The sequence below is a fragment of the Fusarium proliferatum genome (genome assembly GCF_900067095.1).
Source record: "Fusarium proliferatum ET1 genome assembly, contig: FPRO_scaffold007, whole genome shotgun sequence".
Taxonomy (NCBI): Eukaryota; Fungi; Ascomycota; class Sordariomycetes; order Hypocreales; family Nectriaceae; genus Fusarium; species Fusarium proliferatum.
This window is the reverse complement of record NW_022194796.1, coordinates 2,278,564-2,303,075: the sequence shown is the minus strand read 5'-3', so window position 1 is coordinate 2,303,075 and position 24,512 is coordinate 2,278,564. Positions and strand designations below refer to the sequence as shown.

General features: G+C 48.1%; 9 protein-coding genes across 9 annotated transcripts; 4 read left to right on the top strand and 5 right to left on the bottom strand.

Moving 5' to 3' along the window:
- Positions 1 to 814: 814 nt before the first annotated feature.
- FPRO_07401 (uncharacterized protein) lies at positions 815 to 2,483 on the top strand (the record flags this gene model as incomplete). The annotated part of the gene is made up of 2 exons (XM_031234546.1): positions 815 to 852; positions 908 to 2,483. 2 exons carry the CDS (start codon positions 815 to 817, stop codon positions 2,481 to 2,483), a joined length of 1,614 nt encoding a protein of 537 aa, XP_031084273.1.
- An 822-nt stretch (positions 2,484 to 3,305) lies between these two features.
- FPRO_07402 (uncharacterized protein) lies at positions 3,306 to 5,000 on the bottom strand (the record flags this gene model as incomplete). Its single annotated transcript, XM_031234545.1, has 1 exon — positions 3,306 to 5,000. One exon carries the CDS (start codon positions 4,998 to 5,000, stop codon positions 3,306 to 3,308), a length of 1,695 nt encoding a protein of 564 aa, XP_031084272.1.
- Positions 5,001 to 5,576: 576 nt separating this feature from the next.
- FPRO_07403 (uncharacterized protein) lies at positions 5,577 to 9,589 on the top strand (the record flags this gene model as incomplete). The annotated part of the gene is made up of 5 exons (XM_031234544.1): positions 5,577 to 8,060; positions 8,124 to 8,640; positions 8,697 to 8,794; positions 8,879 to 8,921; positions 8,976 to 9,589. The coding sequence occupies 5 exons, from the start codon at positions 5,577 to 5,579 to the stop codon at positions 9,587 to 9,589; spliced, it is 3,756 nt and encodes a 1,251-aa protein (XP_031084271.1).
- Positions 9,590 to 10,236: 647 nt separating this feature from the next.
- On the bottom strand, positions 10,237 to 11,416 carry FPRO_07404 (uncharacterized protein; the record flags this gene model as incomplete). Its single annotated transcript, XM_031234543.1, has 2 exons — positions 10,237 to 11,203; positions 11,256 to 11,416. The coding sequence occupies 2 exons, from the start codon at positions 11,414 to 11,416 to the stop codon at positions 10,237 to 10,239; spliced, it is 1,128 nt and encodes a 375-aa protein (XP_031084270.1).
- A 1,590-nt stretch (positions 11,417 to 13,006) lies between these two features.
- Positions 13,007 to 14,540, bottom strand: FPRO_07405 (uncharacterized protein; the record flags this gene model as incomplete). The annotated part of the gene is made up of 2 exons (XM_031234542.1): positions 13,007 to 13,156; positions 13,203 to 14,540. 2 exons carry the CDS (start codon positions 14,538 to 14,540, stop codon positions 13,007 to 13,009), a joined length of 1,488 nt encoding a protein of 495 aa, XP_031084269.1.
- A 421-nt stretch (positions 14,541 to 14,961) lies between these two features.
- FPRO_07406 (uncharacterized protein) lies at positions 14,962 to 16,815 on the top strand (the record flags this gene model as incomplete). The annotated part of the gene is made up of 7 exons (XM_031234541.1): positions 14,962 to 15,102; positions 15,161 to 15,218; positions 15,268 to 15,676; positions 15,741 to 15,928; positions 15,975 to 16,436; positions 16,489 to 16,525; positions 16,578 to 16,815. 7 exons carry the CDS (start codon positions 14,962 to 14,964, stop codon positions 16,813 to 16,815), a joined length of 1,533 nt encoding a protein of 510 aa, XP_031084268.1.
- Positions 16,816 to 16,993: 178 nt separating this feature from the next.
- On the bottom strand, positions 16,994 to 17,530 carry FPRO_07407 (uncharacterized protein; the record flags this gene model as incomplete). Its single annotated transcript, XM_031234540.1, has 1 exon — positions 16,994 to 17,530. One exon carries the CDS (start codon positions 17,528 to 17,530, stop codon positions 16,994 to 16,996), a length of 537 nt encoding a protein of 178 aa, XP_031084267.1.
- Positions 17,531 to 17,710: 180 nt separating this feature from the next.
- On the bottom strand, positions 17,711 to 18,623 carry FPRO_07408 (uncharacterized protein; the record flags this gene model as incomplete). The annotated part of the gene is made up of 3 exons (XM_031234539.1): positions 17,711 to 17,988; positions 18,053 to 18,156; positions 18,199 to 18,623. The coding sequence occupies 3 exons, from the start codon at positions 18,621 to 18,623 to the stop codon at positions 17,711 to 17,713; spliced, it is 807 nt and encodes a 268-aa protein (XP_031084266.1).
- A 1,180-nt stretch (positions 18,624 to 19,803) lies between these two features.
- FPRO_07409 (uncharacterized protein) lies at positions 19,804 to 24,375 on the top strand (the record flags this gene model as incomplete). The annotated part of the gene is made up of 3 exons (XM_031234537.1): positions 19,804 to 21,454; positions 21,504 to 22,495; positions 22,558 to 24,375. The coding sequence occupies 3 exons, from the start codon at positions 19,804 to 19,806 to the stop codon at positions 24,373 to 24,375; spliced, it is 4,461 nt and encodes a 1,486-aa protein (XP_031084265.1).
- Between the last annotated feature and the right edge of the window lie 137 nt (positions 24,376 to 24,512).

The following is a 24,512-nucleotide window of genomic DNA, read 5'->3' as shown; positions in this document are numbered from 1 at the left end:
CCGTAGAGGCTAAGAGGTTGATTGGGTCGGGTGCACCTAACATGGATTCTCCACTGAGCCTTATAGGGTAGGCGGGGGGTCCCATTTCCCTACGCTGAGCATAAATAGCGAGGCTAGAAGCGCTATAAACTCCGGGTATGCTCACCATGACCAATTAATGCCAACAAAGCAACGAGAGAGCTGGGCAGGTTGTGAAACAATGAAAATCCTGTATTTCTTGTACTTGAATACAGGTTATTTTATTGCATGTATATCACTCTCTTATGCAAAATAATAAAAAACAATGGAGAAGCATAAAGTATCACATAAGGCATAACAGCAACATGGCCCTGGCGAAGAACGACGCGTGACCTTCTGTGGCTTTAAGATGGAATGGAGTGAATGATTCTGTCGTCTTCCAAAGCTAAGATTTATTGGGACTTTCCAGCGTGTTGGCTGTATATGCCTCACTGAGATGTCATAAGCTTTAACTGTCAATTGATGCTTTTGGTTAGGTAATCTTGGGGCTGAACTTGGTCATATTTGGAAGTAGAAGATGAAAGTGAAGACCCGGTGGTAACAGATGGAAAGAAACAAAGTTGTGAGCGATATACCAATGCGTATAGATAGTGAGTCGCAAGGGGTACGAGATAGCGTTGATCAGTCAATAATGACAACATACCGTGGTGGTACGCGACGAAAGTATATCCCAAGTCCGACCGACATTGCTCGAGAACACCCAACCGCATGTCAGATTAGTAATACAAATGTAAATCTCTTTGCTTTAGCCTTTCATGGACACAGTTGCCTCAACATCAGATCATAACAGGACAACATGACCGCAGACGTGAACTCAGATGTTGTGCGATCTAGGTGGGACAACCATAGCTTCTTATTAGCAGTATGATGTTACTAACCGCCACATTAGAATTGAAGATTTATGCCCTATCCTCGATCAAATCCAGGACAACACTCGATCAGCTTCATTCAGCATCGGCGTCCTTCACCACGGAGAAGTAATCTTCACTCGCAGCCGCGGGTTTCGCGACGTGGAGTCAGAAGCGCCCGCTGATAATGAGACGAATTACCTGCTATGCTCACTTACGAAAGCTTTCACCGCTGCCTGCTGCGGCATCCTTGATGAAGGAAAGCTAGAGTGGACAAAGCCGTTAGAGAGTTATATCCCTTTCCGCAGTGTTGTGGATCCTGTTATTGGCGAAAGAGCGACTGTTCAAGATGCACTCTCACATAATACTGGGCTAGCGCATATGGACCTTACATGGCTGGGGGTAGAATGTGACTGCATCCTTGACGAGAAAGACTTGCTCGAGGTTGTAAGCCATCTCCCTCCGGTCCATGATCTCCGAAGCAGATTTCATTACAACAACTACATGTATGCCGTGGCTGGTTTATTAATTGAGCAACAGTCTGGTCGGCCGTGGTACGAGCTTCTAAAGGAGAGAATCTTAGAACCCCTCGCAATGCATCGAACTGTCACAAATCGAACAAAGTTACCGGATGACAACGTCGCAGAACCTCATGTTGTGCTTGATGACTACTCGCTACACAGGCAAAAGCCATTTAACACAGCCGCTGATAATACTCTCATGGGACCGGCTGGAGGTATCTGGTCCAATGTATCAGATATGATGAAATGGGCCAAAGCGCTCCTCGACGCGATTCACCGCGAGCCTTCGTTCCTCAAAGAGGTACCGACCATCATATCACACAAAGCCAACATCACGACATCCTCTATCAGCGAGAATACATACGGCTTTGGGTTCGCTCGCGCCATGATTCCATCAACAGAGCTAGGAATGCTTTCTCTCAATGGCCCACAGCGAGAACACGTAATCGGTCGAACGTCAAGACCTAGACTTGTTCTGTATCATAATGGTGGTATGTCGGGATACCTGACGGCGTTCTACCTGTTTCCAGAGACAAATTCGGCTATAGTGGCATTGGGGAATTCTCATGGCTTGGGAGATGGACCAGATTGGTCTGTGCAAGCTGTTGCGCAGGCCATGTTCGACCTTCAGCCGCCGATCGACTTTGCTGAAGTATCAAAACAGAGAGCTATGACAGAATATGAGCGATATGCTCGTCTAGCAGCAGACTTTGAGTATTTTCGGAATGAGGAGCGGAGTAAAGAAAAGCGGTCTAATGTTAATCTCGAGGGTTATGTGGGCAAGTACGCCAATTCAGGGTTGAAGATGACGCTGGATATCATACATTACAAAAGTAAAAGCTTGATTATGGTTGTCAATAATATCTCGCCACAGCACCATCGGTTGACTCACTTTGCTGGGGACATGCTGGGATTTCTTCCATCTTCACGGGAAGTCTTTGTCGTTCGGGAATTCATTGATTGGTTCAAATGGAATCAGTTTGTCCTCAACTTTCATCGTCATGAAGAGTTGGGGACCGTGAATGGAGTTAATTGGGCTATGCAAGTCGGCATTACGCCAGTGTACTTTAAGAGGGTTTCCCTACAGGAAGAATGACTCCAAGCGCCGAACCATGACACAACGAAAATAAGCCAAATTCATAATACAGCATATAAGTACGCGAAAAATGATAGCGGCTATGGGTCTAAAATACAAATAGATAGCATTGAAGTGACAGTATGCTTGGCCCACTCAAAGGCTGATGGACCTGTATCGGGATGAGGGAAAGACCCCTCTGTACATAGCATGACATCTTGAAACTTCCTTGAAAAGCCCCAAGGGGCACCGAGAATGTAGACTTTTTGTCAGGCTTGCTATGAAATATACGGCCAAAGCGATATAACATGCCTGGTTCTACTTACCAGACATCGCCTTCTTATATTAGCGGGACGTTATTCACCCAACATAGCAAGTTCACGTAACCTTGAGGCAAAGGTCACATGCACAAAGCTCGATGAAAAGCTTTTTGGCCAACAACGGCGATATATCTCGCTGGTTCCTCTCATTATTCACGGGGCGAAGTCCACCATCGCAACCTTTGATGAACACATGATAGAGATAGAAAACACTCAAGGGAAGAAAACTGAGTTTAGCTTTGGCGAAAGTTGCTTTACCTATCTCTCGTATATTTTCAGGACAAAACCAACACGCGATATCCCAAGCCCTTCTCACCCGTATTTGCAAGAAATTGCTGAGTTCCTCAGAGGATCCTTCGCAGCAAGAGAAGTAACGGTATCATGCCAGTGCAAGTCTCAAACGTATCAAGGATCTTTAAACCATTATCTTACAGTTTCAGATCAGGAGTGTTGGTGTACCTAGGTTCCTCCAGGCGTTGCGTTATGCGCATGTTGAACTAAATCAATTAGATTTAATTCATCGTCAAAGTGCCATGCCGATCCCGATTGCATCTACAACTTTCTCACGGAAAGCCACGGAAAGACCTGTCTTATGTTCATCATCGCTTTCCACGCCAAACCGCCCACTCAGGCATGCCAAAACCGCACTGGTATACGCTTTGCCCATCCGTTGTGCTAGGTCCCCATTTGCTAAATCGAGAAGCCATTTTCGGATAGTCTCCTTGGGTGGTAGCTCCTGTCTATCTTCTGCTATACTGATCTGCTTGGCAAAGAGCTCAGAGATAGTCTTCCAGAGGCCGATCTCTAATAGAACGACACCCAATGCATAGATGTCGTGTTCTTTTGTAAAAGTAGATCCGGGATTACCCTGTCGAGCAGGGTGCCTGTAAAAGTTAGGCTCCACTTCAAAGTCTTGCAGTAGTTCTGTCCCTCCGAGTTCGGGTCTTGCGAAACCCCAACCTGTGAGGTATGGAACATGGTCGAAATCTCTGCCATTGGAATCTGAAGAGATTGGTTTTCCGAGAGGGAACACGGTCACACCGTGGCTAGAAATGTTTTTGTGTACCCAACCAGAGCCATGGACATTCAGAATTGTCGTTCCCAGAGCATGGGCTATAAAGAACCTGTGCCCCAAAGAGAATGGACAATTTCCGCTCTGGATGATATCGTGAAGAGTGACGATCTTCAAGGCCTGGTTTTGGCTGGCGATAGATTGGGGAGGCTGGTAGACAAAGATTGTTTGGTGCTCATCAGGTTGATCGATGTAACCTACGCATTCCAAGACGAACATGCTCTGGTTTTTAGTGTCTTTGTAACCCCCAACGTCAACATCGGAGAGAGAAGAGCTTCGAAGCAGCCAGGCCAAATTACGGATAGGGGCCTTCAGCTCCTGGAGAGCCTTTGTATTTTTCAGTTCCGTTGCTTGCACCAAAGAAGAACTATACTCGCGGTATTCGACAATAATTCTTCTGGTTCTCTCCCATTCATCCACGTAGTCCGCAATTTGCAGGCTCGAATTTGTCATTGAGTCGGATGCTTCGATTATTTGTCCATTTAGAGCCTTGAAGGTATCGGGCGGGCTGGCCTTGGCTAGCAGCTGGCGCTTAGCCACTTTCTGGAGACCTAAATCCCTTGCGGTCTTGCTGTTTGAGAACGTCTTTAGCTTCGCATTCCCGAAGACGGCGGAGACCAAAAGCGTGAGAGACATGGTCTGCCGAAGCCTCTCGGTCCATTGATTGTATTTGACCAAGGTGTCGAGGAGCTTGTCCTTGTCAAACAAGGCCCAATCGAATGATCTCTTCTTCAGGTCCTTTAACTCCACCATCTTGTTCTTGAACCACTCTGACTTTGCTGTAGTCTTCCCAGGGATGGTAGAGGCTATATTTTCACATTCAGGGCTTTCAATACCATCTGATAGCATATCATGCTTGGCCGCCAACAAGCCATACTCAGCAAGACACCTCTTCAGCGCCTGTAGGATGTTGCTCACATCCCGCTTCAAGTTAACTGGAAGTTGCTCGCTAGCCATTAATGCCCCATGATCGTCAAAGAAGAGGGCTTTAAATGATTCGAGGAACAGGAATTCATGTTCAACCTTGGCTAAGATGTCTGTCTTGTCGGAGTCATAATTCTTCACATCTGTCACAACCCCTTTGATGAAAACAGTGATTGTGTAGATCTCATGGATGACTGTGACTGTAGTGCTGAAAATATCCATCTTCGGTAGGACGAGTGTTGCTTTCCTTTGGATAGAGATGAACAGAATTTGCAACAGTTTAGACTATGGCTAGTTCAGAGAAGTATCGAGCCAGAGCTTGTATTAATTTCTTTGACACTAACCACGACCATGTATACCACAACCATGACAAAGGGCCGAGCCTCCTCAGAGATATGACGCGTCATCAGCCTGCATGTCTGACCTTTCAATAGGTGTCGATTGGTTGAAGAGTAGATTACCTCGAGCGGCTGAACTGCATATGCACAAAGGTTGCTTGGCTCCATGACGTGTCAGAGTCGGCTGCACATAATACAAAACCGATTGGCTACAATGGCTAATTGTGACAGCCACTCATCATCGCATTCATGCACATGGAGAGAATGAGGCCTTCCATACTGCCTAACCATAGCACACCAGGAGATAGTCTTTGATATTATAACAATAAGCAGAGCACCCCCAACCCCCGCCTCACTGTTCACTGGACTCTACAGTGGTGAGCTTAAAACATTTTCATAATTGCTTAGCTCCGGACAGACCAAAAGTCTTCAGCGAATCGTCACCAGTAATCACTTCGCTATGCAGCCCTCTGAGATGACAGAACGAAAATACCAAGAATTTCTTTGTAACCTCAATGTTCCATATGCACAGAGAAAGGTAGCTCTCTTTCAGAAATCTCGTGCTCCAGGAACTTGCGAAGGGATACTTAAGCGAAGCGAGTATTTAGACTGGCTAGAGGGTGATGCATCCAAGCTTCTTCACGTTACTGGACCTCCAGGTTCCGGAAAATCAACCATGTTTGGGTTCCTTATCGAAAAACTGGAATTGAAGAGAAAGCATCATTCGTTTGCCAGGCCAACAACAGTAACATATCATGCTTGTGGCAGTAGCCCCCCGCTGGAAATAGTCCGTGTACTCCTCTTTCACCTGTTGGAAGATAAGCCAGAAACTTTCAAATTCATCCAGCAACACTTTGAAACTCATGGAACGAATCTTTTTGGCGACTTCCAGACACTATGGAAGATATTTTGTCATATTGTGGAACATCCTACCCTGGGCAAAGTCTTTGTTCTTCTTGATGGCCTCGACGAATGTGAGGGAGGGCGCGAATTTTTCTCCGCTCTCCGGGATCAATTCCTTCGCTTGCAATCGAGTGGAAACGCCACCATGAAGCTTTTCGTAACATACAGACCCGGCACAGAGCCTGAGGTGGTCCTCAAAGATGTAGGGAGGCATTTACGCATTGACGCCACGATCAACAACGATTTGAACCGGTTTATCGAATGGAAACTGCAGGATCTCTCAAAACAGCAACACTTGCCTGTTGATCTGAAAAGCCAGTTACGTGAAATTCTTACGAAACCTGACAATACCTTCATTTGGGTATCTCTTGTTCTGGAAGAGATTTCACGGCTACCTAAGAATGCTCTGGCCGGGCAAATCCACTATTTACCTCGAGAATTGCACAATTTGTACGACATGATACTGTCTCGGATTGACCCCATGGGCGGAGATTACCGGCTTTCTGCTTTACAATGGATCGTATGTGCACAAAGAACACTGAAATTCGATGAGCTCGCCATAGCGCTTACACCGACTTGGGACGAACTCGAAACGGGCACTAGACCACCAGCCCATGTGGTTCAAGCGCTGGAGGGATTCTTGATGTCTTACCGATCTCTGATTCATGTTAATCCCGTCAGCAAAACCGTGGCGCTCGTGCACTCTTCCTTGAGGGACTTCCTTCTGAAGCGACAACACCGAGTATATTCCATAAGCTACGACGCAACAAATCTGCACATCTTGGACACTTGTTTGAGGTATCTCAGCAGAGAGGAATTCAAATCGATTCCAACACATGTGCACCGCAACACTACAAACTACAGACCATTCAATCGGAAAGCAGCGCTTCAGGACCATCTTCTAGCACACCCTTTTCTCGAATATGCGGCCCTCCAGTGGCCTGCACATGCACATGCAGCAAGCTCGAAACTTGCTCTACGTAAATGGGACTATGATTTTTTTGGAGAGAATGCTAAGTCACTCAATGCCTGGGTACAGATATACTGGGCATTCAAAAGGCCATTTGATGACCCTCCTGAGTTTACCGCCCTTCATGTCGCCGGCCTGTTGGGCCTTGACGCCCTGTTGAACTGGCTCCTAGAGAAAAACCCACCAGCGGTCACTTTTGATATCGACAAAAAAGACACAACGGGCAGCACCGCACTGCACTGGGCTACCAGAAATGGACACATGGGAACAGTAAGGATGTTGATCGACCAAGGCGCTGCTATCGATGTCACAGACAATGAGGAGAGAACACCTCTAGCAGGGGCCGCAACAAATGGTCATGACATGATTGTAGGCGTTCTACTGGCACACGGAGCTACCGTTGATTTTCCGTCGACCTCACCAACCACACCTATTCACCTAGCAGCCAGAAATGGGAAAGCCACTGTGTTAAAGCTATTTGAAGCTGTCTCCGGGGCAGGTTTAGACACCCGTGACAAAAAAGGCCGGACGCCACTATCTTGGGCGGCAATGCATGGTCGCCTCTTTGCAGTAAAGACCTTGTTAGAGCTCGGGGCAAACGTTCACTCAGTAGATAGCGAACATACCCGGACAGCTCTCCACTGGGCAGTTGTGGGTGGCTGCGAAGCAGCATCTCGCCAGAGTCTACTCGATGACGGTGTTGATATTCATATGGACCTTGACGATGAAGGTCAAGATGATCTAGATAGCCGGAACTATTCCAAAGTGGTTCGCGTTTTGTACGAAGCTGGTGCAGATCTCAATGCTCGGGATACAACGCAGTCTATATCGCTCCACTACGCTACAGAGATGCAACATCAAGATTTGCAAAGTTTGCTGATCAAGCTGGGTTCAGACGTTGATATGAAAAACGCACAGAACAAAAGTTCAGCTCAGCTGGCGTGGGATCGGAAACGTCTGGATTGGTCCCTCTACAAACAAGACCAGGAACTGACGAGTGAATTGAGCGAGGCGGGCAACTCTGAGGTCGCTGTTCTTCGCCGTATCAATGATATTTTCGATGGACCTGAGGTAATCTTAATCCCTCTTACATTCGAACCATGATGCCCAACACGTGCTAAGACTCAACCACAGATCATTTTTCGAAAGACACCCAAAACAGTAGTAGTCAAAAATATGAGACGCAAAAAGCAGATGCAAGAGGTAAAGAAGATACGCGAGAGACTTCAGGCGTGCTTTCTACGAGAACACAAAATACTACAAAAGATCAATCATCCTAATATTGTCTCATATCTCGGATACGATGAGGACCCAGAAACCAAAACCTGTTCTCTTTATCTGGAGTTTTGCAATGCTAGGGACTTGTCCGATTATGAGACGTGGGGCAATGGACATATGGATGCTTCCTGCCCGCAAGGTAGCATTCCAAATGAACAATGCGGTGCATCTGAAGAGGGATCTGCCTCTGGGGTTGAAGATGCAGTTCTACAAGAAAGTGAGGTTTGGTCATTTATTTTTCTCTTGGCAGCTGCAATAGCCTATTGTCACCATGGGCTTTCGATGAGGCATGTTAGAAATCTCGATGAGGCTGAGTTTGGCTTCGAGCCCGACTGGTCCTGCATTCTTCATCGAGATATTAAGCCCCGGAACAGTAAGAGGAACAAGATTTTTTTCTTTGGTGGTAACTCGAGTAACCATTATTCATAGTTGCACTACACATCCAGAGTGACGGAACCAGAATTCCGAAACTCTGCGACTTGGGATTGTCCAAGCAACTGATACCGGAAATGGACACCAACACCGATGTGACGGCTACGAAACGCTACGCTCCAAGTGCACGTGGTATCCACCCAAGAGTCTTGTTGCTTACATGCTTATAACTCCTATAGGACAAGCCTCGGACCGTAAAGAGTGATATTTATTCATTTGGAGGTATGAGACAACATATGTATTGATTTAGCTGCCAAGCTGACATAACGGGAAAAGCAACATTTAACAATCTTGATATTGCGGCATGGTCTACGGAGCTGGAGTCATTACTCGAAGCTTGTTTGTCGTCTGAAGGCTCTGATAGACCAAGCAGCTTTTGCATTCTTCAAATTGCGTGGGGCCACATCAGTGCGGACTTGAGAAGGCGATATAGCTCTTTGCCAGAACTCCTCGGTTCCAGATTTTTGCTTGGAGCGTTCGAAGTGATTGCAGGCCAATTGGACTCCGAAAATGGATTGGAGACGAGATTGGCTCGTCAACAGAGAGAGAAACTCCTCAAGCGACTTGGGTGGCTCTCTAGAGATGGGGCAATCGAGCTCTTTCGAAAACATGGAAAATCACTTCATCTTGCCGTCCTCCTAGGGGAAGATGCCAAGGTTCAAGAATTATTGAGAGATGCTACCGAGGCAAGTGTTAATAAAGGATGGGGCAAGTCTGGATGGACCCCACTACATCTAGCGGCGCAGAATGATAATCTCGGAATTGTGGAGATGCTCCTAAAGTCTGGGGCAGACAAAGGGGCCATAGACGAATTCGGACATGTTCCATACTACTATGCGTCAAATGGGGGTTATAAATGGATGGATATCATTGCTCATTCTGCCAACTAATAGTTAGTCCGGAAAATAGACAAGCTGAAATGAGTGAATAGTCTACTTCAACGTTTTTTTCATTACTCTTGCCATGAACATATGCCTTGAAAATGGAACCTAACAGCATGAGGACCTCCATGTCGTGGCCGATGTTGCAAGTTTCTCCTGTTCCGTACTTCGTGAAATTCGGGTTGGGTAAATAATTTGGTCAACTGTTACAGAACTAAACTCGCACCTTTCAAGCCAGCAATTGTTCAAAGTACTCCAGTTCTTCGCATGAGTTTGAGATAACAATACTCGAATTCTGTCACAAGCACTTAGTATTGTTAGGCCTATGCGGTGAAAATAGGACCACTGCGGAGCAAAAAGAAATTTTAACTTCGGCCCTAGGCGAGTCTGATACAACGTTTCCTCAACTCGTGACGAAAGTGATAAATTCTTCCTCTGAAATGTGATGCGTATTTCCATTTCCGCTCCGGTCTGTAACACTGAATGCCACTGTGTTCTAGAAATAGCAAAAGAAATAAGCAATAAGATTTGCAGTCTAGGGCCTTAACTTACCATCGCAGTATCTATAGTGATACCCTTTGATCAAATTCCCATATTGACTTGTGAATCTCTAGTATCGGTGAACAGTAATTAGAGCGCTTTGACGTTGGATGGCATTATTCAGGCAACACCGAGGTGACAATAGGATTAGCCAAATCAAAGGCCATTGGGCCTACAGGGGATTGAGGGGGGGATATTCCAGTATAGAGCATGGCGTATTGGCAATTCCTTTGGAAGGCCCCGACCGGCACCGAGAAATCTGTATCTGCAGGGTATCGCTGCGTGACGTAGTAAGGCGACTGGCCCTCATCGTACCAAAGTAAATGGTTCGTCGGAAGAAGATCGTCGGCCGCGGGAGGAGATACAACTGCAGGCGGTATCTGGTGCGGCATATGGAGAAGAGAATAATCCGTTTGGACTAGCCGATCGAGCACAAAGAGACTCCAGTAAACGCAGCGCCTTTCTTCCTCCTCGTAAGGGATCAACGCTTCCCGCTCGTCCTCAAGGTATTTTCCAGGGCCCACGTGTAGAATCAAAGCCATAGTATTGGCATCTCCGATACTCAGATAAGCACGCCCAAGATCCTCATGGGTATACTCGTAGAATGCGAGCAGAATAGAACACTGAACAAGCTCGATACTTGGGCTATCAATGGCTCGCAGGACGCTCAAGATTTGCTTGGCGGACCGATAGACAGCCCTGCCAGCATTCTCTTCTCCTTTGATACTTGAATCATCGTTTTGAGAAAAGAGCTGCATGCATACAACCAGAAGGGTAGTCGCAGGGTCCTGAAGCTCTTGATCCGAAAACGAGTCAGAACCGGTAATATTGGTGCGCAAGGCAAAGAGCTCTGGATGAACTATAGTAAGGTATGGGTTTATAGTCTCCAGGTAGTGTTGAACTGAGTGACTCGGAATGGCGTTCCGTGAAGAAAGCAGGCTTAAAATCATAGAGCTGGAAATATCGAGGAACGGCTTGAGCGTCCCCGGTATGTGAGGTGGAGATTTTATGGCATGCTCCGGTCTTATGACTGTTGTGACGGAGGGAGTATACATATAGTCATAACAGCATTTGTTGCTGAGCCTGGTCAGTTAGACAAACTGTGAGCATTGGAGTGAGACGGATTTCTACATACCGCTTACAGCGCGAACAGCCAGGCAACGATTTATCGCATTTCTTCTTGGTACGCGTGCACTTCTCACAGGCTCTATCAGCCTTTTTCAAGCCTTCTGTAATTTCAGGGCTTGGTGAGAGTGATGTGAAGCGAGGTTTGATAGATCTGCATGAGGGACTCATGGTGGCGTGTGTATGCTGGGGATGATGAGAATGACTCCAGATATGAGGTCTGGTAGGTGTAGTCAATAGAAGGTTCTCTTGGCAATATAGTGCGAGATATAGATTTTGAGGCAAATACCATAAAGGGAGAAACAGAGTCTTGGTATGAACAAGAAAGGGGAGAGTGCTATTTAACGTTTTATGTAAGACAGCTTCCTACTTAACCCTTGAGTTTCAGGCTGCAGGCTAATTAACCGCTAGTTGGGGGCAGTCCTAAGACGCAAAGAGAAAAGAAAAAGGCTGAAGAAGTTTATTTTAAGACAAGAGGTTACACAATATGGAGTGAATCCCCCAGTTAATACCGTCATGACAGTGGCTTTGACTGTCAAGCTGCCAAGTTACAGGGATGGTGGCATCTGGTCTTGGGGAAATTTTAGGGCTGCGAGAGTGGGAACTTTTTCAAGCCAGACGATTCAGGTTAGTGACTCGCTCGCTATACGACATTGTCGGAGCAGGGGTCGGGTTTTTGACTGCACGAGTTAGTGGGATATGCAACGGGATTATCCGTACTCGTTTTTCGTTATCTGATCGCTTACCTTTTTGGAAGATTTTTGAGAAGGTCTAGATGCTTAGAATGACATGGGGTTTCCTTGCTGAGTTGTCAAGACACCTTGTGTAACAACGCTGTTTAATTGCTTACACGTGAAGAGATTGTGGTGGTGTAGAGAATTGCAACTGGGGCCCCGCATCCGTGACATTCCTCGCCTCCACCCGCTAAGTCAATGTACCGGCCGGGTGCAGTTGACAGTTCGCGACGGGCGTAACAAGCGATGTCAATTCTCCAAGCTGATATCCACGCCACCTGGCTGCGTTATTGAAACCTTCATTTCGCAAGGACCTCGCCTGATGTGACGAGAAGTAGTGTGCATCACGTGCTGGCGTGAATGGGCTCCCGAGCGAGGAATGTCTGCTCCGGCATCGTGCCCCCTGTCCACATCATCAAACCCACCAATAGATCCATGTCACGACTCAAGACAGACGATGTCTGTTTTTCAGCCGCCCCACTGTGTCGCGGTCTTGCGCCGTATCCCGACGCTCTGTGGCCGTCGGGCCAAGCCTGTAAATCCCGACGGTGAGTCTGCTGCGGCGGTCTTGGAGCGATTCCCGACACTTGTCAGCCGTCGGGTTATACAAGCGAATCCCGACGATGACCCCACACACAAGATAACGCTTGCGGACTAGTCGAGTTCTAGCCCCCGGGAATTAGCTGTGAGTTATGGGGACGTCAACACAAGAAACTAGGTGCTCTAGGGTGCGCAAATTCACGATGCGTAGGTTAGCGTATGGATTAGAGGATTCAGTAGTTTCTATCGTATGCTATCAGTGGGACTTTGTGATGCGGCCCGAAAAGATAAATATGCCGCCTTTATCGCTTTATATCATGGTCAGACGTCCCGCCGTCTCGCGTCTTACATTTCTCCTCTCCGCGACCTCCTGGCTCGACCGACCCAACGAAACGATGCGAAGAATATACAACGAAAGAAATCCCATAACCCGTCTCCATGTACGCCGTATTAGTGCAAATATTCATTCTGGAATCTAAACGCTATGTTAAACCGCACCAGGCGATAGATCCCCTTCAGGCTCATCCAGCGGCAAGTGGTGTTCCACCAAAAACCTCACCATCCACTTGTCAAACTTGTAAGTTTGCATCGCGGCAGGCCTCGTACACGTCTTTTGGAACAGCTCGAGTCGTTTTACCTGCACTCGTCAGAATTTAACCACTAACACCGATTTCTCTACTGACCGAGTTCTGAATCGAAGGCCAGTATTTTTGCAGCGCATAGATGGTCTCGTAATTGGACTCCAGCTTGGCTCGGATATCAGCCGTGTCATCCTGCTGCCCGAAAATGAGCGTGTGCAGGAGTACCGCTGAAGAGGCAACTGTCATGTAGCCCACCCCCCCAAAGACCATGGCGCAGTTCGGAACTTGGCGGGACAGTTTGACCAGCTCGCTAATCGACCTTGCGTGATACTTGCAGAGCTCGGCGTACTCTATCGTCTTGGGGGTCTGCGCCCGGTTTAGGTCCAGGAACCGGAACAGTAGGAGCACGAAATGCTGGTGGTAGCCTGTATGTATGGCGAGGAACGGTCCCCCAAGTTTCTTAGCACTGTGTGCACGAAGGTTCTCCTCTGTCGCCTTCTTCTCCTCGGGGAGACCCGCTTCCCAGAGTTGTAGGCCTTCTGCTAGATCTGCGACGCGCTGCATCACGTAATCTTCAGAGATGCCCTCCTGATTCCACTGCTTATTCAAGTCCCGGATGGGCCCGAGCTGTTTTGCAAGCATGATGTTGTATGCCCAGAGCCCAAGGGTACGAGGGCGCGCAGGCGATCTCTCACCATTACCTTGGTCAACATCCAGGTGGTGAAAGTAGTCTTCATCCATTGGTAGGGGAGTCTCCTGACTAAAGTCTGGCATCGCGCGACGGAGGTTGCGGCCGACTGAACTCCAACGGTCAGCCATGAATAGTGTCCACCATACCCTGCATTTTGTTTCACGTAGAACTTCAGAGTCCTCCAGGTCCGGACGATCCAAGCCAAGAATCTCAGCCATACGAATGCCAAGAGTAACAAACAGAGCCTCAGATTCTGGATTTTTCGACGAAGATGACAAATTTGCGAGCAGCACGCAGGTCTGGATATTCTCCAGACAAATGTTCTCCATATCCAGCTTCAGTAAGTATTTAGACTTTTCCATAAAAGCAGGTCCAAGGGATGCTATCTCAGGTTTATCATGGAATCGGCAGCCAAACGCCAGTATCGCGGAGAGCAAGGCATCTCCCAACGTATCTTCCCTCACTGCAGTCCGCAACGTGGGAAGATGGAAGAGCGTATGAGGCCTGTCAAGTATATAGTAAATATACTTCTCCACAAGTTCTTCAATGAGGTCATGCGAGAGACAAGCCCTTGGATCTAGATCCTCGACCGAGAAACGCTGTGGCTGGGGAGAGACAGGCCGTGGCTGGACGAGCGAACACTGATGATTCTGCTTCTTGGCACAGGCATCACAGGGGCCTTCAGGCTTCGTCCGGAAGCACTTTTTGCGCCTCCTTCTGCACCTGGTGCACGCTGTAGGGAGTTTCATGGTGCTGCTGCTCTCGATTGGACCTGTGATGAGTTGAAATCACGGGGAAAAAAGAGGGGAAAGGCTGTTGTGGCATGCTCAGTTACTTAATCCGCTGACTAACGGTATATCACATTCGGATGCATGAGAACTAGTTCGGAAATAGCAGCTAGTGAGACTGTCTAACCTTGTCGGTGCAGATGCAGGGTCTGAAATGCATGGTCAGAGCAACGGCATAGGGCGGCCGCTGCTAAACCCTTCTTGTCCAGCTCGGGACTCTACGTACCGACCTGCCAGACAATGACCTTCTAGACCCTGCCCTGATTGTGGATCCCCGTCCCCGGAATATCTATAGATAAATTGCCAAACCTCATTCAACCGACGACTTGACTCCTCTCAACTCACTGTTCTTCACAGTAACTCAGGCATCTATTTGCCCACTATGCTCTTCAACTCGAAGAAAGCGAACCTCTGGTTCTCTTGTCTCATTCCTTGCACCTGCATGGCTGTCAATGGTTATGACTCCTCTACGTTCAACGCTGCGCAGGGCTCGGTTCATTTCATGAACTACTTTAACAACCCCGTATGATCCTCTTCTACCAACTCCATAGATGTATCGTATCTAAAATCTCAATCCCCAGTCTCCATCCACTATCGGCTCGGTCAATACCGCCATGGCCGTAAGCGGCATCATTACAGGTACTCGCCCATCACTCTGTGTCAACGGCTTGATGCTTATAACGTCCAGGTGTTTTCCTGTCTGCTCCGGTCTCTGACCGATTCGGTCGTAAATGGAGTATGTGGGCGGGAGCTGTACTAGTCATCATCTCAACGTTTGTTTCGACATTTACACCTCCCGTTATCGGCGGTTACATCGCCGGTCGTACCATCACCGGTTTCGGCCAGGGACTGATGCTGCCGGCCGGACCGGTCTTTATCAATGAGATAGCACCGGCCAAACTTCGGGGCACTATCATGAGTTTCTGGCAGCTCAACTTTGCTATAGGATCTTTTCTCGCGTATTGGATTAACTACGCATGCTCCAAGAACGCCGAGAGGCTCGGAGAATGGGATTGGAGGATCGTCATGTTCCTTCAAATCTTCTTTCCTATCATCATCATTTCTGGGCTTTTCTTCTGCCCTGAGACCCCAAGATGGTACGCGTTTGGAACCCTACTGTGACGAGATGCTTTTTTGAACCTGATTCTCACCAAACTATAGGTATGTCCAGAACGACAGATTCGAAGAAGCATACAATATTCTCTTGCAGATCCGCGACGACCCAGACCTTGTTGCCCAAGAGATGCAAGATATACGACAAGCCATTGCGTTTGAAAAGAAAGAAACAAACAGCACTTGGGCCCGATACAAACTGCTTTGGACGGATAAGTCTGTGAGAAAGCGCATTCGTAAGTCTCATTGTCCCTGTCCATGCTCAATACCTAACCTCGCTAGTCCTCGCGGCTACTATGAATATTGGACAACAACTCACCGGAAACAACTCTCTCGCAACATACTCCACAATCATTTACAAAAAGGTCTTTACTTCAAACAGCCAGATCCAACTTATCAATGCCTTGGCTGGAACCTTCAACATCCTCTTCACTCTGAACGCCACTTGGATGACTGATCTCGTGGGCCGAAGACCTCTCCTCCTCGTTGGTGTCGCGGGCCTAGCAGTCTGCATGTTTGCAGCCGCAGCCGTTGTCACTGAGACGCCAACTCTAGAAGATGGATCCAAGTCTCCCAGCGTAGGTATCGCGACTGTATTCTTGATGTTCCTTTTCGCATTCTTCTTCAAGCCTTCTTGGGGCGCGACAGTCTGGATCTGGACTTCAGAGATCTTCTCCATGAATATTCGTGCGCAGGCGGTTGCTATGACCACTCAGTGCCAGTCTATCGCCAGTATCATTCTCCGTAAGTATCCATTTTTCGTTCTCCCTAAACCTATCACTAACAAAGAGTGCAGAGCAAATCTTTCCCATATTTCTTTCTGCCAAAGGATTGTAAGTTACCCCCAGTCTACCTGAAATCGCAATGTAGTAACTCTTGTCGCAGCTACGCTATGTATATGTTTGGTGGTATTAATATCCTGCTCTTTGCATTTGTGTGGTTCTGCATCCCTGAAACTAAGGGCGTGCCCTTAGAGCATATGGATGTACTGTTTGGTGGCGCAGATCATGCAATGGTGGGAGCCGCCATCGTCAGTGAGAAGACTGTCCATGATGAGATGGTTTCCGTCCATGCCGCAAAGACCCCGGTGGTCCATCAGGCTAAGCACGACAGTGTTGTTTGAGCAAATGAACTTCATGAGATTTGGGCATAGCATAGCACACGACACATGGTTATCCTCTATCTAGGTCAGACTGGTCGGTAGTTTATTCATGAAAAAGGGAGTCAATTGGACAGGAAACAATTATGATTTCTGTTACACTGTTAATGAGATTGCTGTTCAGCTAGGATTCTTTCATCCTTCAATTTCTATCTTCAGCTCGGCGTGACCCTTCCTCTAATACGAAGACACCCGGCTCTGGGTGTTCCTCATCATACTTCCAGAGCAACGCCTGAGCCTCTTCATTCTCCCCGCAATCGAACTCGACTATGTACGATATCCAGGGTCTAGTTGGATATCGCCCTTGCTTCGCAGTCTCATCATGTGACATATTCCATGTCCATGAATGGTGATGATAGTGCCTGAGCTCATAAGTCTCGTTCACGGTACCTTGAAAAGTCATGTAGAGACGGCCATTCCAGACGCTGACGTCGATGCGGAAATTGTAAAGAGTGTTCCAATAGTGGCCTGCGTATGTCTCGAGGTTCAAATGTCTGGTGCCTTTTTCTCGTGTCTTTTCAAGTTCATCTTCAATTTTCGCTGGCAGAGATAGAGCCGCCCTCGCAGCCACAGTAGCAAAATGCAGAAAGTCGATTCTCTCAGTACTGCCTGACAGCTTATGCATGATCATTTGAGGAATCCAATCGCATGCATCGCCCAAGGCCGACGAGTTCTGCATTGCGATGATGGCCGCCTTGGTATCTGGTAAAAGATAAACAGCTGTGTTGAATCCTTGAATGCTTCCGCCATGATATAGAACGAGCTGACTTGGAGCTCCTTGCCTAATTACTGGCATTGAGGGAATAAGCAGATAGTTGTAATTGAGAGTGCCTAACGAACAGGGGAGCTGTGCATGCCCCTAGCCCAGTGCATAAGACTGCTCGCGCAAAGAGGTGACGCCAAGCTGATTGTGAGGTCGGAGGATTGTAGTGAGCTGCTTGAATGGCGAGTTTAGGGTTGAAGTCGTCTTGTTGTTGAACTGATTATTGACTGCGTGTATAAAGCTGCTGTAGTATTTGGCCAGGTCATTGGTGCAGCTTCTAATGGCCCTACCAGCTCCCATGATGGTTTTGTGGGATATGGTAGGAATTGGAACTTCATATGAAGAGGCATCTTTTAGGGCGTAATAGGCCTTTGCTGCATTGGAATTCCCAGCAAGGTCCTCCATAGATGTTCGATGCATCCCCAGCGGTTCCCATACCCTCCTTGAAAACCTGTTTAAGGCTCTTCTGCTCAACAATCTTAATGATTCGGCCAACCACGTTGTAGGCGTAGTTATTGTAGAGGAAGTCAGTCCTGAAGTCTCTAACGATAGGTTAAGTAGCCTAGGTCTGTATACCCTCTGACTTTGGGAGCAGGATATTCCCTGTATGTGAAATCCAGATGGCGTTGCTACGCGCCACTCCAGTGCGATGGGATAAGAGATCAGCGATAGTGATCTGCGAGCCGCGGCCCTCGAATGTATCTTGGAGCTCGGGCAGTAGTGAGGCGACACGAGTCGACCACCCGAGCTTCCCTTCCTCAACCAGCATGCCCACTAAAGCTGCCACCATGCCTTTGGTCACAGAGCCGATGAAGTACGTTGTATCGCCATCCGGTGTATTCTGACCTTCAACGTCTCGGGAACCGAGATACTTGGCATAGGCTTCTTTCCCACCCGAAACAACGGATAACGAAAGTCCAATGGCGCCACTGACCTTGCAGATGTAGTCCATCTGAGGCTCTAGAGAGACGATAGCATCGTGTATGTTAGTACGGGAGTAGCTCAGCATGGTGAGGTCTTGAGAAGTCAATGATGTTGTCGTAGTGGAATGATATGAAAGCGAGTAATCCAGCGAATGATGCTCCTTTTCAATATTTGACTCTGTAGACTTGATGAGGGGAACTTGTTTGTTGTTTGTTTCCGTTTGCTTTGTTCTCTTGCGCCACTGGAAGTTTAAAAAACAAACACGGCAGATGCTCTGGCTTTTGCCGTTCGCAACTCTGCAATCCGAGGTCGAAATGGCAAGCCTTCGGCTTCAATTGATCGACGTTGTACTGCCTCTTAACTCCCCTTGGAGGGTAGCCATGGTAAGTTAAATGACAATTTGGCTAACCAAGGGGGAATTCCGCTCGGCCGAGAGCAACATCACATAACCATCTCTCGAGAAACGAGACGCCTCGAATGATTCGCTGAAGTTCTGGCCGGATCTGATGACAAAAATACTGGCAGCTTTTGCCAGTATACTCAAGGTTTAGGCACCAGGCTTGTTTGCTGCAAGTAAGCTGACGACATTGTAACCTCGGTCTTCCAACTCAAACAAAGAGCCCTCATATGCAGTCAAAAGGACCGACCTTTCCTCTGGCGGTCACACCACTTTCGGTTGATGTACGTGGCATAAGACAATGCGATTTCCTGAAATTCTCTACACAACGGTTATTTGATGTAATTTGCCGTACCTGATCAAGTTGGAGGAGGTTTTCGGGTGGCTACAGAGAGAAGGGACTGGCCATAAATCGATAAATCGAAGGGATCATTTGATCATGACTGGATTATTGCAGACCATACCTTATGGGATTATTTAAGGGCACTATGGATTTAATAGTGTCCCCGCAAAGGTTTCCGAAAACTGCATCAATTTTCGATCTGGTTGATCGATGATAAACATGGAAGCTAATGAAGAAGCTAAGCCTTGGTATGGGCTGTTAATTGCTGACTGCATACAAAACCCGCTGACGGTGCATTCAGCTGGTCCAATATTGGACCAATAACGTCACGGACTTAAGTTATAGTGAGGCACGAGAGCATCAATCCTTGCAAGGCAACAAATAAACCCCTCGTATTTATTGTTCAACCCCAGAGCCATTTGCAATTTCTCTTTTCGCCCTCAAACATGCTCTCTTTCACATCTCCCTTCTGTCATTTCTAGCACTGCAATATTTCTGTGCCTAGTGGCAGTTGCGTATCGCATCATGGTAGCAAAAAAGGCACGCGTGGAGCTGGAGAAACAGCTAAAGAATGATGACCGAGATGTTGCCGACCTGTGGAAGGAAGCTCTCAAGAGCTATGAGAGCATCGTCGGTTTCGGTCTGCAGCGCAAATTCGACAATGTCCAGTCCATGCTTGACTACGGAACTGACCAGATGAACAACTTTCACAAGTTCAGGCACGACAAGGGCAAGGTCGATCGATTGAGGACCTTGTTCTCTTCCAATCTAGATCTCGTTGAACAAGGCGCCAACCAGATTATTGCCGCCGCAGCGCCGGCTTTTCCACCAGCCGCTGCCATTGGAACAGCTTTGACCTACATGCTTCAAGCTTGTCGGTCTGTTTCTGCCGACTACGATATTGTGATTGTCTTCTTTGAGGACATGAACAGCTTCTTAGGTCGGATTACAATTCTGGAGAAGAGATTGCCGCAAGATAAGGCTTATCAGAACTGCTTGATGGAGGTATTCACCTCGCTTCTGACCATGTGCGGTTTTGCGCACAAGTATATCGAGCTAGGTCGCTTCAAGAAGTGGATTTCGAATCTGTTCAAGGGTGACGACGGAGAGCTTGGTGGCGCGAGAGCGAATATGAACAAGAACTTGGATCATTTGCAGCAGGCGACCGAATTTGCCATCCTCGGTAACACAGAAGAGACTCTTGCAATGGCATCGCAGCTTGATGAGAACCAGAAGTCTCACGCCGAGATGCTCGAGCGAGTCGGTCATACCATCGACACCATTCATGAGAACACGGAGAATATTCGCGGCGACATTGCCAAGATCCTTAAGCTCTTTGGCGGACAGAAGAAGGAAAAGACCATGGAGAAACCGCAAGCGAACAAACCTACTTCTTCTAACAGTATTCGCAATGCCATGCCTATAGTCTTCAACGACGACCACGAGTATCACGCCCTGAAGGAAACACTTCTTCCAGACTCGTGCAGCTGGCTCTTCTCCGAACCCGAGTGGGAAGAATGGCTGAAGCTCCCAGATGGCACACGGCCCATCCTTGCAGTGACATCAGAGCCCGGTACGGGTAAAAGTCACATGGCCGCCGCGTTACACGACAAACTCGCCCAAAGGGCTAGCGAGGATGAGAAAGGCCATACTTGCGTGGCACACTTTTACTTCCGTGAACAAGAAGACGCCTTTGCTTTCCTGCTCTGCGGCGTCATCACGGTCATCAATCGTATCGCAGAAACAAACTATGCAGCTTGTGAGAAGCTGAATGCACAGATAGCTCGAGATGACCTTGACATTGATACAAAGCTCTGGCAGAACCTCGTTGAACATCTTCTCGGTGCTGTATTTGCGCCGGATTCCAAATTTAACCTCTTTATTGTGTTAGATGGACTTGACGAGCTTCGTGATTGGGCCAACTTCAAACTGTTTCTGACCGACTACTTCAACGAAAAGGGATTGAAAATCTCTCTAGTTGTTACTTCTAGACCTGAGAAGTTGGATGATCTCCCAGAGGGTACAAAGGTGACTCGAATTGAAGCGACCAAGAAGAAGCAGATTCAAGATCTGAGGGCTTTGGTCTGGAGCGAGATCAACGCTCTCAATAACTTGAGACGATTTAGCCGTTATGTGCAGCAAAGAATCGCTGATAACATCGAAGAGGCTTCACCCAGTCAGTATATCTCTACGTTCATCTCGATAAATAGCTCACACTGTACTAGATATGCTCTACGCTCAGCACCTGCTGGGTCGCCTTGACGATCTAGGTCGTGAGGGAGCTGTCCTCCGAGCTCTGAACCAAGACAAGCCCAAGACCCTTCACGGAATCTATGAGATCCTTCTCGCAGAATGTCAACGCCGCATGCCGCCCAAACACCAGGAGGTAGCTGCGGCGTTACTCCACTGGGTCGCCTTCTCCAAGAGGCTCTTGACTCTGGCCGAGGTCCAGTCCCTGGTTAAGTATCTTGCACAGGACAACGAATTCGACATTGAAGAAATACGTGAGCTATTCGACAAGTTCCTGAGGATCGGCGGTCCTGGCTATGATACAGAGGTCCTGGCGAGACTTCAGGCCAGTCAAGCGACAGCAGTTCAAGACCTGAAGCAAGATGATGACGATAAACACGACAGTATCTATGACGATGGACCACTGTCCGTCACCTTCAAGGAGCGCTCTATGAGGCATTATTTTACGAATAGCACTCATGGCGCGTCAGATTTCAGATGGGGTCCTTCAGAAGCGAATCGGAAAATGTTCGTCACTAGCGCAGCACTACTAAAACAGCCCCGTGAAGCTGTATGCGAAGGACTCCTCAAGTACGCAGCGTTATGGTTCATATCGCATTTCACGTCAATGGATATGAACCAGCACACGCCCCAGGAGCAGGTTGAAGTGCTGGAAGCTTTTGCAGAGACAATGGCTGACAAAACAGGCCTCGCTGAGATGATGGCCAAGAGCGGCATTCTGTATGGGAAGCGTGGTGGTGGTTCCGTGACCAATGTCAAGGTTGCTGAGTGGGCGGGACTTCTTGAGAAGTCGGATATCAAGGACGGGCTGAGTGAATTTGCCGTTGAGTGGTGGCAGCGTGTTGGGTCTGATCCTGCGATTTGTCGCGTGGATATCGCAAAGGGTTATCTGCGTCGGCTTTACGTGGCGCAGAATTCGAAGGACGCTTTTGACTCGTGGCAGCAACTTCATGGCGTTTTGCAGGTGGTAGGTATCTCCTCAAGTAACCATTGCTACACCAGAGAGACTAATATGTTGTGAATCTCTAGTCTGAGTTGACAAAACTGTTGATGGATCAAGCCGTCATAAACTTCCCCGATCGATTTGAGGGCAAAGACGCCTTCAGTAAGGATAGTGAGGAGTTCGATGAAACTGCAGCAAGTCTTGGAATCTTGAATCTCTTCGGCGACGAGATCAAGCCTGACGCTGCAGCGCATCGGGCGGTGGCAGAAGTCCTCGACGAGTATGAGCTTCTGGATCCAGCTGAGAAGACATGCCGCGCTGCTCTTGATCTCTGCAAGTCTGGCGACGAGGAGTTCTACAGAGCTTCATGCGTCTTGTCTAGCCTCCTCATTGAACAGAAGAAGAAACAGGAAGCCTGCGAAGTGGCACAGACTGCAGTCAATGGATTATCAACAGGTGATGTCCCTCCGGCGTTGAAGCGTAAGGTCTACACGACGCTTGCCAGGGCGCAACGCAAACTTCGTCAATACGACGCTGCGCTCCAATCGTTTTTCAAGGCGAAAGAGAGCGACCCCGATGGAATAACTCCAGGTGAAGATCTCGTAGACGAGCTCAAGGTCGTGGAGAAGAAGGACAAGGCTCAGTATATCAAAATGCTGAAGGAGTGGAGTCTCGTGGAGCGGATCACATGGATTGCATCGGATTACGCAGAGGACGGTGAAGAAAGACATGCTCTCTTTTGCGACATTGCTTCAGAAACAGGTGAGCAAGAATTTATCGTAAAGTTCTACCAAGAGGCCATCGATTTTCTGGATAATCTCGATGCCGCTCTTCCTCTTCGACTTGACCTCGCCGTTATATACTTCGAGGTATGTCGCGAGCCCGAGAAGGCGCTCAAGCTACTGGACCAGGTATTCGACACGCGTGCAACAGGTCTCAGGTTCCCGATCCTTGGCGGAACTGCGCTCTTGATGATGCTCCGAGCCGTTGATTGTATGACTAATGTTCAGCTCGAGCTCTTCCGCAAGTCTCGTGATCCGGTCTACAAAACGGAACGGCTCACTGCGCTCGCTGGCCTTATGCAACGGCCGTTTGCTTCAGACGTTCCCAGAACATCAGCATCCTGGACCAGTTTTCATCGTGTTGGGCTAGCGTATATGTACCTTGTCATGGGGCCACTTGAAAAGTTCCAGCAAGCCATCCAGTCTCTGCTGCATGACTGTTTTGCGGGTCTTAACGATTCCGTTGGATGGAACGATGCGCCTTATCTGTGGATGCTGGCGCAGTCATTATCCCTGATGAGCAAGGCGCTGAGGAACGATGCGGAGCTTGATAGATGTGCTCGCATTGTTGCGTCAGCTGTCTTTTCAAGACTAGGCAATACCGACAAAGCCGAGGACGATGATGCGTCAGCAGAAGAAGAGGCTAAAGACCAAGGGGAGATTAAGGCTGAGGAAGAAAATGACGAACCTCCCGCCAATGTCGACACTAGCGATGATGAGGAGGACATAGCTGAACCACCTACAGATGAGGGAGACTTGGTCGACCCAGAAGACGGGTACTACACCTGCGGTGGCTTCTGCAACCCTGCGCGGAAATTCAAATGGTGGGCCGGACGCTCAGCGTACCTATATATAACATTCGCGTCAGGCATGATCTGCGAGGAGTGCCAGGCTGAGTATGACGCTATTGAACGTGGTGAGAAGAAGTTCAAGGGCAGATACTTTTATGGCCTTGGTCAGGATAAGCTGAAGCTTCCTGTCGAGGGCTGGCGAGGTGTGAAGAATGGCGTTATGAGGATTGAGGGGCAGGAGGATGTTGCTGTGGATGATTTCTTTAAGAAGTTGGAGACTGATGTTGTGAAAAATGCTTGGGATAGGATCTGGGCTGGTGATGGATTTTGAGGACTGTCCTATGCATATGCAATTGATCTCTCGACTTACCCTCAAACGACTATAATCCGATTCGCGAAGGACCACATCTATCAAATTCTTTTGTGGTTGTAGGTAAACCCTTGTGTGCAGGGTAGTTGACATGATCC